Source organism: Aptenodytes forsteri, unplaced genomic scaffold (genome assembly GCF_000699145.1).
Source record: "Aptenodytes forsteri isolate BGI_AS27 unplaced genomic scaffold, ASM69914v1 Scaffold431, whole genome shotgun sequence".
Lineage (NCBI taxonomy): Eukaryota > Metazoa > Chordata > Aves > Sphenisciformes > Spheniscidae > Aptenodytes > Aptenodytes forsteri.
This window is the reverse complement of record NW_008794622.1, coordinates 84,482-97,307: the sequence shown is the minus strand read 5'-3', so window position 1 is coordinate 97,307 and position 12,826 is coordinate 84,482. Positions and strand designations below refer to the sequence as shown.

Here is a 12,826-nt window from a genome sequence, read left to right as displayed (position 1 = left end):
GGGCCTGGATTGAGGGTGCTGCGGACAGAGGGTGGAGCCAGTCCCCCCTCTCCCCTCCTCCCCGGGGCTAGGGGGTAGGACATGGTGCGTGGCGCCCGGACACGGGGAGTGGAGGCCTCAGGGCTGGGCGCTGGGGGCAGGCGGGTCTGGGCCCAGCGCAGAGTACCCCGGGAAGCTGGGCATGGTAATGGGGATGCCTGTGCAGGCCTTGGGATGCCAGTCCGGGTAGCAAATCTGTAATGTCCTGTCTTTCTCCTAGGTGGTGGGACTGGCTTTGTGGGCAGGGCGCTGACCCAGTTGCTGCGGAGCCGTGGGCATGAAGTGACCCATGTCTCTCGACAAGAGGGCAAGGATCGGATCAGCTGGGTATGAGATGAGAGCGGTCACAGGAGGGAGAACGTGTCAGGGCTGAGGAACAAGCCCGCTTGCCCTGGCCTGCCATGGGATACAGGGAATCTGCAGTGGGGAATCTGGCTCCTGTGGATGTACTACAGGCTCCTGGGTGCTCCATGGGCCATAGTCATTGGGGTGGGTACAGCTGTAGCTCCAAGGGGCAAAACCTTCTCCATTCATGCTTGTGCTCCAGGCAGTGTTCTTAGGAGCTCCAGGTTGGAGTTCTTAGAAGCCCACCCTGCTTGGTTGTTGGGAAGGCTTCAGCAGAGGGGAGGCTGAGTGTGTGATGTCTCTGTTACCCCTGGCTAGGAAGAGTTGTCCCACTCTGGACTGCCCCTGTGCGATGCCGTGGTGAACTTGGCTGGTGAAAATGTCCTCAACCCTTTCCGCAGGTAACTTGATCTCCCATAGTGCTGTTGGGACAAGGTGAAGGCAAGACAGCCTAGTGTTGTCAGAGAATGTGGAAGGGATCTGGGGAGGAAACAGAGTGTCCAGGAAACACTTGGGTTACCTGACTGTTGACATCTGGGTCCTCAAGCATCCAAAACATTTCCGTGGGCCTGTTAAGTTCTGAGAGGCCTTTGGAAGACAGCTTCCCTTCTGCATTGACAGTTGGGAGGCCAGGCAAAGTTGTTCCACGTTTCCGAAATGACACTGGTTGCCTACATTTAGATAATGCAAAATCGGAACCAAAGTTTGACTTCTATGAGGGTGTTTTTGGAAATGCCTCTGCCAGGCACTTGGGAAGAATTCACCGCACCCAGCTTTGGTGTCCAGCTCCTCTGCTACCTTTATCCTAAGGCAGTCCAAAACCCACAGCCTTTTGTGGGAAGTGGAGGGCCACCATCTCCCAAAGTCCCCATGCATTTAGGTAGCAAGATCCCATGTCCTCCCCCTGCTCTGGGGTGGGGGGGAATTCACGTGACCTCTCCTGTGCTTGTGAGCAGGTGTCTGCTGGGGCCCTGCTTGGTGCTGTTGTTTCCTGGGATGTCCTTGTGGGGAGTATAATCAGTGGCTCTCCCTTTCCCAGATGGGGTGATGCCTTCTGCAGGGAAGTCATCAGCAGCCGGGTTGAGACCACCAGGACCTTGGCCAAAGCCATTGCTGATGCTGAACAGCCACCCCGTGCTTGGGTCCTCGTCACCGGCGTAGGTATTGGTTGGGCCCAGCCAAGGCATGACTCATGCTGACCTGGAGAGGTATACCTCCAGACAGAAACACACTTCTGGGGGGACACATGTCTTGCCTTGAAATGCCAGCTTTATTGCCATTATGTCACTGTGTTTAGGCAAGCCTTGATCAGCTTTTTGGTACTGCTGGAGAGGAATTTGGGTCCCTGTGCTTTCTCTTGGTGTCATTAAGGCAGGACCTTTTCTCCATTTTCAGTGAAAGCCTTTAGGCATCCTGTAGAACCAGTTTGTCTAAGCAGGGCCTCAGCTGAGTTCCCCTGCATATCTCCAACTTTGCATATCTGCTTGCTACAGTCTTTAAAGCTGCCACAGTTCAGCATCTGTGATGCCCAATGTTAGAGCAAGCACCTTTCTATGCAGCCAGCTCAGTGTGTTGCTTGCTGGTATATTTGGTTCTTGGGGCTGCCAGCTCAACCTGAGTATTAGTGCATTCTGCTGAACTTGCAGAGCACATTGGTAGTTCAAAAACTTGTCAGCATTGCTATCAGAGAGACCCTGTGCTGTTCATATGAGGATGTCCCTGATGGAGTGATCGAGTTCTGGGCTCCTGGAGGCAGGGAAGAGGGTCCATTTTGGGTGGGGTGGCTGGTGTCATGATTCAACCCTGACCCCCTTTCTGCTCTTACACCCACAGGTTATTACCGCCCTAGCCCCACAGCTGAGTATACAGAGGACAGTCCTGGGGGGGATTTTGACTTCTTCTCGCGCCTGGTGAGCTCCTGGGAGGCTGCAGCTCTCATCCCTGGGAGCCCAGCTCGTGGTGTTGTGGTGAGATCTGGTGAGATGGGGCATCATGCCTGTTCATGGTGGCTCTGCTTTGGTGCTGGGGCAAGCGTGGGAAGAGGAGGGAGAAGGCCATCAGGTCTTGTGCCTCTCCTTGTTGGGGTGCTGTTCCAGTCCAGCCCTCTAAGGATTGTCTCCTGGTTGTAGGTCTGGGGGTGAAGGGGACTTTTGACCCTTGGGGGGGCGTTCCTGGTCTCACTCTGTTCTCCCCACAGGGGTGGTGCTGGGCCGAGGTGGTGGTGCAGTCTCTCAAATGCTCTGGCCTTTCCGTCTGGGACTAGGAGGCCCCCTGGGCTCTGGGCTCCAGCCCTTTCCATGGATCCACATTCGGGATCTGGCTGGGATCGTGTGTCATGCCCTGGAGAGTGAGTGCCTGCAAGGCGTCCTCAACGGTGTCTCCCCATCCTCACCTGCCACCTCCAATGGCACCTTTGCTCAGGAGCTTGCTGCAGCCCTGGGGCGCCCAGCCCTGCTGCCAGTGCCTGCTTGGGCTGTGCGGGCTGTCTTTGGGGCAGAGCGGGCTGTCATGCTGTTGGAGGGCCAGAGGGTGGTGCCAAAACACACCCTGGAGAGCGGCTACCATTTCGTCTTCCCTGACTTGTCTGGAGCTCTGAAGGACATTGTGGCTTGAAGACTCCTCGGTTGGGCTGGGTCGGGCCCTGTTTTTGTGAGCTCCCTGGCTCACATGCCTTCCCCTGGGTGAAAGAGGGTAGCCCTGCCCCTTCTTGACACTTACCCATCCCCATACAGAGAGGGTGAGCAATCTTTTCCCCTTCCACCTCCCTTTGTTCATCCCCGGTTTAGGAATCATCCCTCTTATTGCCATCTGCAATCTCCACATTACCTCTTTTGGGGAAGGGCACAAGCCCCAGTCACAATCTTGCTGAATCTGCCATCTTCCCTTTTCCACAGTGTGCATGTGAGCTGCTTGCAGAGCAGCTGGGGGGGTGTAATATCTCCTCCCCTGAGAGACAGGGGTGGCAGCAGGAAAGAGGTTTTCAGGTGTTGTAATTCTCCTTCATGTTACTGAAGTCCCTCTTGCTGTTTTTCCCCATGTCTTTTCCCCATGGTCACATAGAGACCTAGTTATGCTCTTCTGCTTTGCCTTTCTCAGTCTCATAGGGAATGGAGTTGTGGTTGTGGGAGAAGATCCATCTTGAGGGGGCACAAAGGGTGCTGGATACGGATGGCTTGGAGACTTTGCCATCTCCTTTCTTGTGGTAGCTCTGTGCTTGTACCAAGTTGCTGTGTCAGAACCTCCAGCTGAGTCTAGGCCCAAGAGTCGCACCCCTCCAGGGTTGCATAACGCTGATGCTGTGGTGGAGATGAAGGAGAACACTGCTTTGCCAGCCTGTAGGGACAAGGGTGGTGGTGGGACTGTTGCCCCTGGACTGCTCTTGAGGCCTTGGATAAGTGTCAACTACATCTGAGCTTGTGCTGGGGAGAAACTGGGTGGTTTATCTTGGTGTGAGGTAGTGCAAGGCACTGCTTTAGTCTAAAGGGAGCACTTCTCTAATCCCAGGCAGGGTGGGTTTTCCTTACTCATCCCATGAGGTGGTACTTGTGTTCAGGGGGCTCGCACTGGTTGGGAGAGAGAATATCCAGGCTGCCTGGGCTGCCTTGGGAAGCAGTACCTCTTCTCTTGTGGAGAACATTGCAATTTCATCATCTCATACAGTAAGGAAATGTATCCACATGCTTCCCTTGACCCATTTTCATATGCCAAAGTGGGTTGCGGGATGTGAAATCTACAGAGCAAGTAAGTTCATTATAGCACTGCTTCTGGAGAAATATTTCTAGTGTGATATAATTTTGAGCTAGAAAAATATATTAAAAAGCACTTCAGGCAGTTAAAAAGACCTGCTCCATTCCTGAAATAAGAAACCATCCAGAACAAGAGCGGTCCACATATTTCTGGTTTATGCCAGGTTAATGTAGTCACAGTAGCTGAAGGGTCAATCCTGGTGGAGTCTAGATTACCCACTCACCTGCCTCTTTGCTCAGTCCATACTGGAGACAGAATGGCAATGTGCTGACTTTCTGGGCAGGAAAGAGTGGGACTGTACAGCTGGAACTGGAGATAGTCCTTGCAGTCAGTGTGAGCACAGCCAGGTGAGCTGGGACTTTGGGAATAGCTATGAAAGCAACATTGCCTGAGATAAATGTGGCTTGCTTGGATTGTGTCTGTGCTGTGTGTAAGTTAGGTGCAGATTCCTTCCTTTTCCCATGTGCCTCAGTTTCCTTTCCTCAAGAGCAGGCTGACCTACTCTGAGTTACAGGCCCAGTTCATTGTGGGGCAATACAATGGGGACAATCGGCAGTGCTTCATCTTTGGTTACTCTAGCTACCTTTTTAGAGCCTCGGACTTCAGTCTGCTTCCCCAGATGTTGTGGGCTACAGCATCCTTCTGTCAGGCAGTCTGGTTAGTCAGCCCAGTAGGTTGTTTCTGTACCTGTATGTACCTTGATTGCGACAGCTTTGGGTTGTGATTGGAAATAAAAACAAGTATGACTGGAGAAGCACTGGCAACACACAGCTCCTCTGAAAGAGGGTTGCATATCCCATGAAAGACCGCCACTAAGCAGAGTTCCCAGGCCTCAGACTCCCTGCCTGGATGTGTAACTCACTCAGGATTTTGAAGGATTGCCTCTGCATGATGTTTGGCTTAAACACATCACAGGACTTAAATGAGCTTCTTGACACCTGAATCCCAGTATGGGATCTGAAAACACTGGGTGCAATTAGGACTTTCCATCATGATAAATTCACAAACACACCATGCCACATTGTCTACTGTGGAGCCAGAAGACATGTATTGGGATGACAGCAAGCTGAGATCTAGATTGGGTTTTGGACCAGTGTCTATTTTTGATGACTAGAAGGAAACCCTGGCCCTCAGGCTGCAAGACTTTGTGATCCTAAGTACAGGTCTTCTGCTATCCCAACACTGACACAGCCAGCCCTGTAGTGCTCAGTGCTCACAGAGTGTTTCTGCAAGCATGTCTGATCCAACTGCAGTGCCCCAGATGTGCTCTGAAGATTTACTCTGACTTGGAGCAAGTCTCTCTGTTCTTTTAGAGGTGAATACTTATGACTGTTAAGGCATGTCAAAAGCAGCTGCTGCCTCCAGCAGCCCTGGTCCAGGACCCTCCTTCCTGGCCACTGGCCTCCCAGCCTGGTACCCAGGGTCTCTGCCCAAGCTGAGGGCCACAGCTGCTGCTTTCCTGTTTGCAGGTTCAATCAGCCCTGAAGCTGAGCAACTATCAGGGGCACGTGTGTACACACACAGACAAATAACACACAGACAGATGACACTGATGCGGCTGGTCACACAGACTGCTCCAGCCAAGACACTGCTGTCAGCAGCGCCCACACATGGGACCCATGTAACGCAAACACAGCCAGCCCTGTCCCTTCCCACTCTGGGGCTGGCAGACTCAGATGACACCCTCAGGGTTCACAAGCATATGCACACTCATGAATCCATTGAGCACCAGCATGACCCCTCTGTCCACCTAGCACCCCTACCTGGACCCCAGCCCTTTGACCCATCCCATGGGTCCCCTACTCGCTGACTGACCCAGCTTGATACACCAAACATGCAGCACTCACACACTTGTCCTGCAGGCACCCCACACTCACAGATATCCCCAGGTACCCGCATGGATCCCTTGCCTGCCTGATACCCCTGCCCAGACCTGAGGCTTCCTACTTGCCAGCTGGTCCAGCTTGAATTTTGCTGGTGGATGTGCACACCCCATGCACAGCCGGTTTGTGGGAGATACACTCACCTCCCCCAGCATCCAGCACCAGGTACACAAGCTGAGAGCTGCTGTTCCGCTCTAGTTGCTGGCGCGGAGCTCCTCACTCCCCTCACTCATGCTGGTCCCCCCAGTAAATGGTTTTGTGGACATGCAGAGTTACCACCGCAGTGGCTGTAGGGTGAAGCCCCACTGGCTCCAATAGCTGACACCACAGGCCAGGGGTGCCTGCTTCCCCAGTCTGACTTCAGTAGCTGGCACCAAATCCACTACGCTGATCCCCCAGCAGCTGGCACTTAGTCCCTGCAGCAGATGTACACACGGGGTAAAGTGAGATTATGCAGAGAGAGTTATGAAAAGATTTTATAAGAAGACAGGGCAGACTGCAGCGGTCAAGCGCAGAGCTCAGCCAGACCAGCACTGACTGGCCCAGGTTTACACCCAACGAGCCTCTTTTATACCCCTTTTCTGTCTACCCACCTCTTTGTGGCTCCCAGCTCCCCCTCTGCACATTCCCTCAAGAGCTGACACGGTCCCACCGACTCCATGCAACATCCTGGACGCTCAGGTTTGCATCCTCATCAGTTGCAATGTCCTGGTTGCCTAGGGCTTCTTGAGAGCTCATCAATTAGTGTGACCGATGACGTTTGTTTCTGGTTATTGTCTTTGTTAATGCTAATTGGTCAGGTTTTATGACTCTATGTGTTTGTCTCCCTCCCTTTCCTTATCTTGCCAACTGTAAAAATAAATGTTCTCAGACTCGCTCCACACATCCTTACCAATTAGGGTGAGGTTTGTTCAGGTTTGTTCTCATCTTGGCCTCCCTTATCATGTGTCAGGTTTATCTCTGTATGTTCTTGTTTACGGCTCCTTTGACCAGATAGCCTTAAAAGAGCAGACACGCTCCTTCCACATTCCCTGACACTCCTCCACTGACCCGTAATATTGGAAGAAGCTGCACCGCTCCTCACTCCCATAGAGCCTGAATGGGCCCCCCTGTGGGCTGCACACATTGGGGCAGGAGCCTGACTCCTCTGGGCATTAACCGGGGCGGGGGCGGGTGCGCAAGGGCTGCGGTTGCTGGCCACCCCATCAGAGGCAATAGACATGAACATATTGAGACAGTTATATGAGACAGTTAAGATCAGTAACACCTCTGTAAGTGTAACAGTTCATATAGGCAAGTCCAATTGTTTGGCTTTGATAGCTGCATCTCTCCAGGCACCAGGTCATGGGATGTCTGCGGCCGGGTGGATCCTGCAGTTTTGTTCTCATTCAGGCAGAGCTGAGTGATCTGCACTGGTGACCTGCTTCAGGGTTAGCTCTGTGCTGACTGCTGAGTCGCAGTCAAAGACAGCTGGGCTTAATTCTTAGTTTTTGCAACCAGTGGTAGTTCTGCACCATTTGTAACGTTCGTCCATGCTACCCATTATTTCACAAATTGTAAAACATTGCTGTTTTCCTAATTACGGTTGGCATTTCCCTTCCCATTTCCAGTGAACAATGGCTCAGACATGACTGGGACAATTTTCTGAGATTTCAGGGGCGTGTTGTGACTACCCCTCGTAGAGATTTCCCAGTCTAACCCAAATGTCCCTTCTCACAGCTTAAAGAATTGTAAAGAGAAGCTGGAATCCAAGACAAGCATGTACTTCCCAAATTCCCCAATGTAGTCTCCAACCACTTACACACACCTTCCACCCCCAGACGTGCATTGGTTCAACTCCCCACACACACACACGTTCACAGAAACACATGGACAGAGACATGCACATCTCTCCCAATTGAAATTGGCAGACTACATACTTAGTGCGGGACGGAGGGGGGGGAGAAAAGCTACTGTCAAGGACAACTATTATTCAATCCAGTTATTTCCTTTCCAAGTTCTGGTTCTTCAAAGGATTACTTGTAAGACAAATCAAAAGGACCTAAAGCAAGGCCATTAGTTATGATATTTCAGGATACTGTTTTTTCATACTTGGTAACATGCTAATCTGCCCTCATGGTTCATGGGTATTTGGTGAAGGTTAGCGTGGACAGGTATATATGTTGTTCCTCTTTCTGTACTACCAAAGCCATTTTACCTGCAATTTACACCTGACCACCCCTTTCATACCCCTTTCTGTCAACACCCTGTCTCCCCTTCTCCTGTACATCCCTCATGGGTTTGTACAGCTCTATCCCCACACCCCTTCCAGCCCCTGTCTGCGTCCAAGGTCTCCCCTGTGTCACAATCTTAACAGTTGCAAAGTCCATGTTGGTCTTCCTGGAAGTGGCATCTGTGGTTTCTTGATAGCCCATCAATTAGTGTGAGTGGTGAGCTTTGTTTCTTGTCATTGTCTGCATGTTTGTTTTGTCAGGTTTGTGTCTGTATTTTGGTTTATTGTCTCCATTTTTCTCATCGTCCCATTTGAGGAGGTCCCTGATCAGATAAACTCACTGGACTAAACATTCTCACACTCCTGCATGCCCTCATCAATTAGTGTGACTGACCAGGTTTGGTTCTCATCACTGCCTCCCTTACTTGTCAGTCAGGTTTGTGTCCCTGTATGTTCTTGTTTATGGCTTTCTCCATTTCTTATTATCCCTTTTTTTGCATTGAGAAGGTCCTTGACTAGATACCCTTAAAGCAGCAGATACTTGCCTTCTGCATAGCCTTACAGAGGGACCTGTGTGAGCGAGGCAAGCGAGGGGCTCAGTGCTGGCAGTTGGAGCAGGACTGCGGGTCACAGCCTGTGTGCCTGGTGCTGGTTGCTGGGGGTGTGTGTCTGTATCCCTCACAAACTGGGTGTCCGTGGGGTGTGCGTGTGTATTCACCAGCAAACTTCAAGCTAGACCAGCGTCAAGTAGGAGGCCCCAGGTCCAGGCAGGGGTATCAGGCAGGCAGGGGGTCCATGCTGGTAGCCAGGGATACCTGTGAGTGTGGGGTGCGTGTCGGATGAGTGCGTGCTATGTGTTTGGTGCATCAAGCTGGACCAGCTGGCGAGTAGGGAAGCCATTCGGTGGGTCAGAAAGCTTGGGTCCAGGTAGGGGTGCTGGGCAGGCAGAGGGGTTGTGCTGGTGCTCAAGGGACCCACAAATGTCATATGGTTGTGAAGCCTGACAGTATTGTGTGTGTACCTGCACTAGTGACCTCCTGTCTCTGCCAGCCCCAGAAGAGGAGGGGATGTGGCTGGCTGTGCTTGTGCGTTACATGGGTCCTGTGTGTGGGTGCTGTTGACGGCAGTGCCTTGGCTGTGACAGTGTGACCGGCCATGTCGGTGTCATCTGTGTTTCTGTCTGTGTCCATGTGTGTGTCTCCAGGATAGGTTCTCGGCTTCGCTGCTGGTTGAACCTGCAAAGGGGAAAGCAGCAGCCACATCCCTCAGCCTGGGCAGAGACCCCGAGTCTTCAGGTCCCAGGGCTGGACTCCAGCGGCTGGGAAGGCGGGTCCTGAGCCAGGGTTGCTGGAGGTGACGGCTGCTCCTGACATCCCTTAACAATGAGCTTCGCTGATCAATCCCTGTTTCTGGGACTGATGAACAAGCTCTGCACAGAGCCCATGAGACTGGGGGCTGTGAGGTACAGTGTAATGCTTTGTGACCCTTCTTTATTGAGAAATGGACAAGCCTCATTTCTGCAAAGTCTCTGCTGTTAAAACCTATGCATTTGAGCCCTTTCTGTGCCTGGTGAGTGCTCCCACCTGTCATGCTCACAACTCAAAAAGATGCTGCAATTCATACCAATAGTTCTTGGGGTACCCAGCCCCCTGAGCTGGAAGACAGGGACAGGGAACGGAATGAAGCCCCGGTAATCCAACAATAGTAGTTACAGCTGGAGCTGGGTGCTTCCAAAGAGAGACCCCATCTGTGGATTGTTACTGGATTTTACAGTCTCTATAGGTCGCTTGATTTCCTGATAGCACTTCTGCTCATCCAATCCTGTTCGCGCAGTCTGGGGTCTTCTCTTCTGGATTTGCTCTTGCAGCCTCCAGGCACTCGTTCTGTCTGTGTCTTGAGACATTTCCTTATCTTTTGTTACAGAATATCCTGTACTTAAATTTTTACTTACACTTCCTCACTGGTTACATTTCCATAGATAAAAACTAAAGTACAATCCATATGGCCTAAGGCTTTGTTTACTTTAGTCACTAGTGCTAAGCTCTGGCACAAATTAGTCTCTCACTACAGTAACATTAGTCCACATCACACATTCTTTCACAAATCGTAAGACATTGCTGTTTTCCTAATTAAGGTGGGCATTTCCCTTCCCGTACCCCTCCATTTCCAGTGAACCATTGCTTTATAGCCAATATCATTATTGATTCGATAGCAGGGAGTTGTCTGTTACTTACTGGAGGTCTTGTGCATACTTTGATAAGCATCTCTTTTCATCCTCCAAACTACAAAGCCCAGTCACTAGGCCTGCTGTTGGAGCCATTTACACCTCCTATTATCCTTCTAATGTTCTGTTGAGATCTTTGCAACCTAATTCACCCAATTTAGCCAAGGATTTACTAGCACAGGTCCCATTTGAATGCCCACATAGTAATGCTCTAGAAGTCTGGTTACAACTTTATCACTGTGTACATATTAACAAAGGATCAGTCCCCCCTCACATAAGAATTATATATGCATACTCTCAGGAATACTAACAGCTCAACCACATCCTGCCAGTTACAAAACTGTTAAAGTATGTCAGGAGCAGCTGCCATCTCCAGCAGCCTCCTCCCAGAACCCCCCTGCCTGGCTGCTGGAGCCCAGCCTGGTGCCCCTATGCCAGGGGTCTCTGCCCAGGATGAGGGATGCAGCTGCCACTTTTTCAGCTGCAGGTTCAACTGGTAGCAAAGCTGAGCACATATCCCAGACACACACAGGCACAGACATAAAAGGACATTCGCAGACAAGGTGCTGCCATCAAACAAGGTGCAGTCATTTACAACACCTACACATAGGACTTGAATAACACATGCCTTCATCAATTAGTGTGACAACCAGGTTTAGTTCGAATCACTGTCTCCCTTATCATTTGTTGGTCAGGTTTGTGTCCCTGCATGTTCTTGTTTATGGCTTCCTCCTATTATTATTATTATCATATTCCTTTTTTTTAATTATTGAAAAGGTTCTTGACCAGATACCTTTAAAGAAGAAGACATTGTCCTTCCGCATACCCTTACAGGAGGGACTAGCATGAGTGAGGTGAGTGAGGAGCTCAGTGCTGGTGGCTGGAGCAGGACCATGGATCCTATGACCCTTCACCTCTAAAGGGAAGTGTGTTCCAGCCTCTTTCACTCTTCCTCCCTCAGTATGTTGACCACTGCTGGCTTCAGGCTGGTTTCTCTCATACTTGTTATCCTGGTACTGGTATTCATTCCCAGGGGTTGTGGCCACAGTTTGAGAAACTCTGCTAATAAATAGCCTGTAACAACTCCCAGCTTCATTCTAGTCACTGGGTCAGGGCAGCAGAGACACCTGTGACTACCAGACACCTCTGACTACCACCTGTAGACCTCTGAACAACCACCAAAGAGAGCCCAGAGGCAAGACTCTCTCAGAGATCAACAATTTAAACACTTCCCTGAATTCCAGACTCTATACCAAAGAAGAGGGGATATTCTGGGATCCCACATCATGGACCCTTAAACAAATGGGGAGCACCTGTGCAACTCAGTTGTTTTAAAGGAACACATTCTTCCTCCAAACACCCCAGGTCAGCTAATGGCCCTTGCATGCTGAGACCTGGAAGAACATTGCTGGTTCTGAACCCCAGCGCTGAATTCACTCACTTGTTTATCTGCAGGAACACGTTTTGCCTAAGCCAGTCACCTGGGAGGAAGTCCTCTCCTCTGTTTTCACACATCTACAGAACATTTGTCTACATCTGAACTTGTCAGCATAATGCCTTTAAATCAGGTCGGAGAAATAAGGCCTTTGGGGATCTTCCGCCTCTGACCCTCCCTTAGGCATTGCTTCAGGAAGAGAGGACTCCTGCCTGCCACTTCCTTGATGAGATCTCCTCTAGCTGTAGTGCAGTACCAAGGGATGAGCTTAAAAATACAATTCAGTATCCTCACCCTAGGCAGCTGCTGCCTTACTTGCGTTGTAAGACACACACCTGGCCACCCAACCGTGGCCCCAGCTGATTGTGTGTCTCTGGATGGCCCTATGCCATGTCTGCCAGCCCAGTGCAGTCATCTGGGATTCCCTAGAGAGCAGCAACCCTTGAGGCACTCCTGAAGTGGGACAGGCTACCTCACAAAGGTAGGTTCATCTCAGGTGAACTGCCCACCAGCGTTGTCTGCTTCTCTCTGTTGACTACAGAGTGATCTGAGATAACTAGTTAAGACTTGACTAAATAGTACCTGCCTCAAGTTATGGGGCTGTGCTCCGCTTACAATATAAGCAGTCTCAGCTACTTCTTTTTCCTACACAGAAAATCCCCATCTTAGTTCTGCTCCAGTTATCACGAGGTTCCTGCATCTGCACGTAGTCATGATCCACACAAATGAAGTGAAGCACTGCAGCACTCCAAGAACTTTTCAATTAGCCCCATGGTGACAGGATTTCAAATCTGCTAATTATTATTATTATAATGATCAGAAGCTCAAGGTTTATTTGAGATTTTGTTTTCTTCTTGTATCCCAGCACTTGCCTTAACACAGGCATCAGGAATCCTATAATGGAAGGTTGCTGGAGTCTTCTGCTAGAGGTAGGTTTGCAC

At 50.7% G+C, this 12,826-nt stretch overlaps 1 protein-coding gene across 2 annotated transcripts; it reads left to right on the top strand.

Moving 5' to 3' along the window:
* Positions 1-264: 264 nt before the first annotated feature.
* Positions 265-6,907, top strand: SDR39U1 (short chain dehydrogenase/reductase family 39U member 1). 2 transcript variants are annotated; one of them, XM_009273247.2, is made up of 4 exons: positions 265-366; positions 1,424-1,545; positions 2,218-2,361; positions 2,582-6,907. In XM_009273247.2, exons 1-4 carry the CDS (start codon positions 329-331, stop codon positions 2,995-2,997), a joined length of 720 nt encoding a protein of 239 aa, XP_009271522.1. In that variant the 5' UTR covers positions 265-328; the 3' UTR covers positions 2,998-6,907. The 2 variants fall into 2 exon arrangements, with proteins under 2 accessions (XP_009271522.1, XP_009271523.1); XM_009273248.1 differs by lacking the exon at positions 265-366 and having other exon boundaries at positions 1,529-1,592.
* The last annotated feature ends 5,919 nt before the right edge of the window (positions 6,908-12,826 follow it).

Bases quoted from the DNA above. Each gene is read 5' to 3' on its own strand.
- SDR39U1 (XM_009273247.2), top strand. From the start codon at position 329: ATGTCTCTCGACAAGAGGGCAAGGATCGGATCAGCTGG. The intron at 367-1,423 runs GTATGAGATGAG...TCCCTTTCCCAG, and splicing joins GCAAGGATCGGATCAGCTGG to ATGGGGTGATGCCTTCTGCA. The intron at 2,362-2,581 runs GTGAGATGGGGC...TTCTCCCCACAG, and splicing joins TGGTGTTGTGGTGAGATCTG to GGGTGGTGCTGGGCCGAGGT.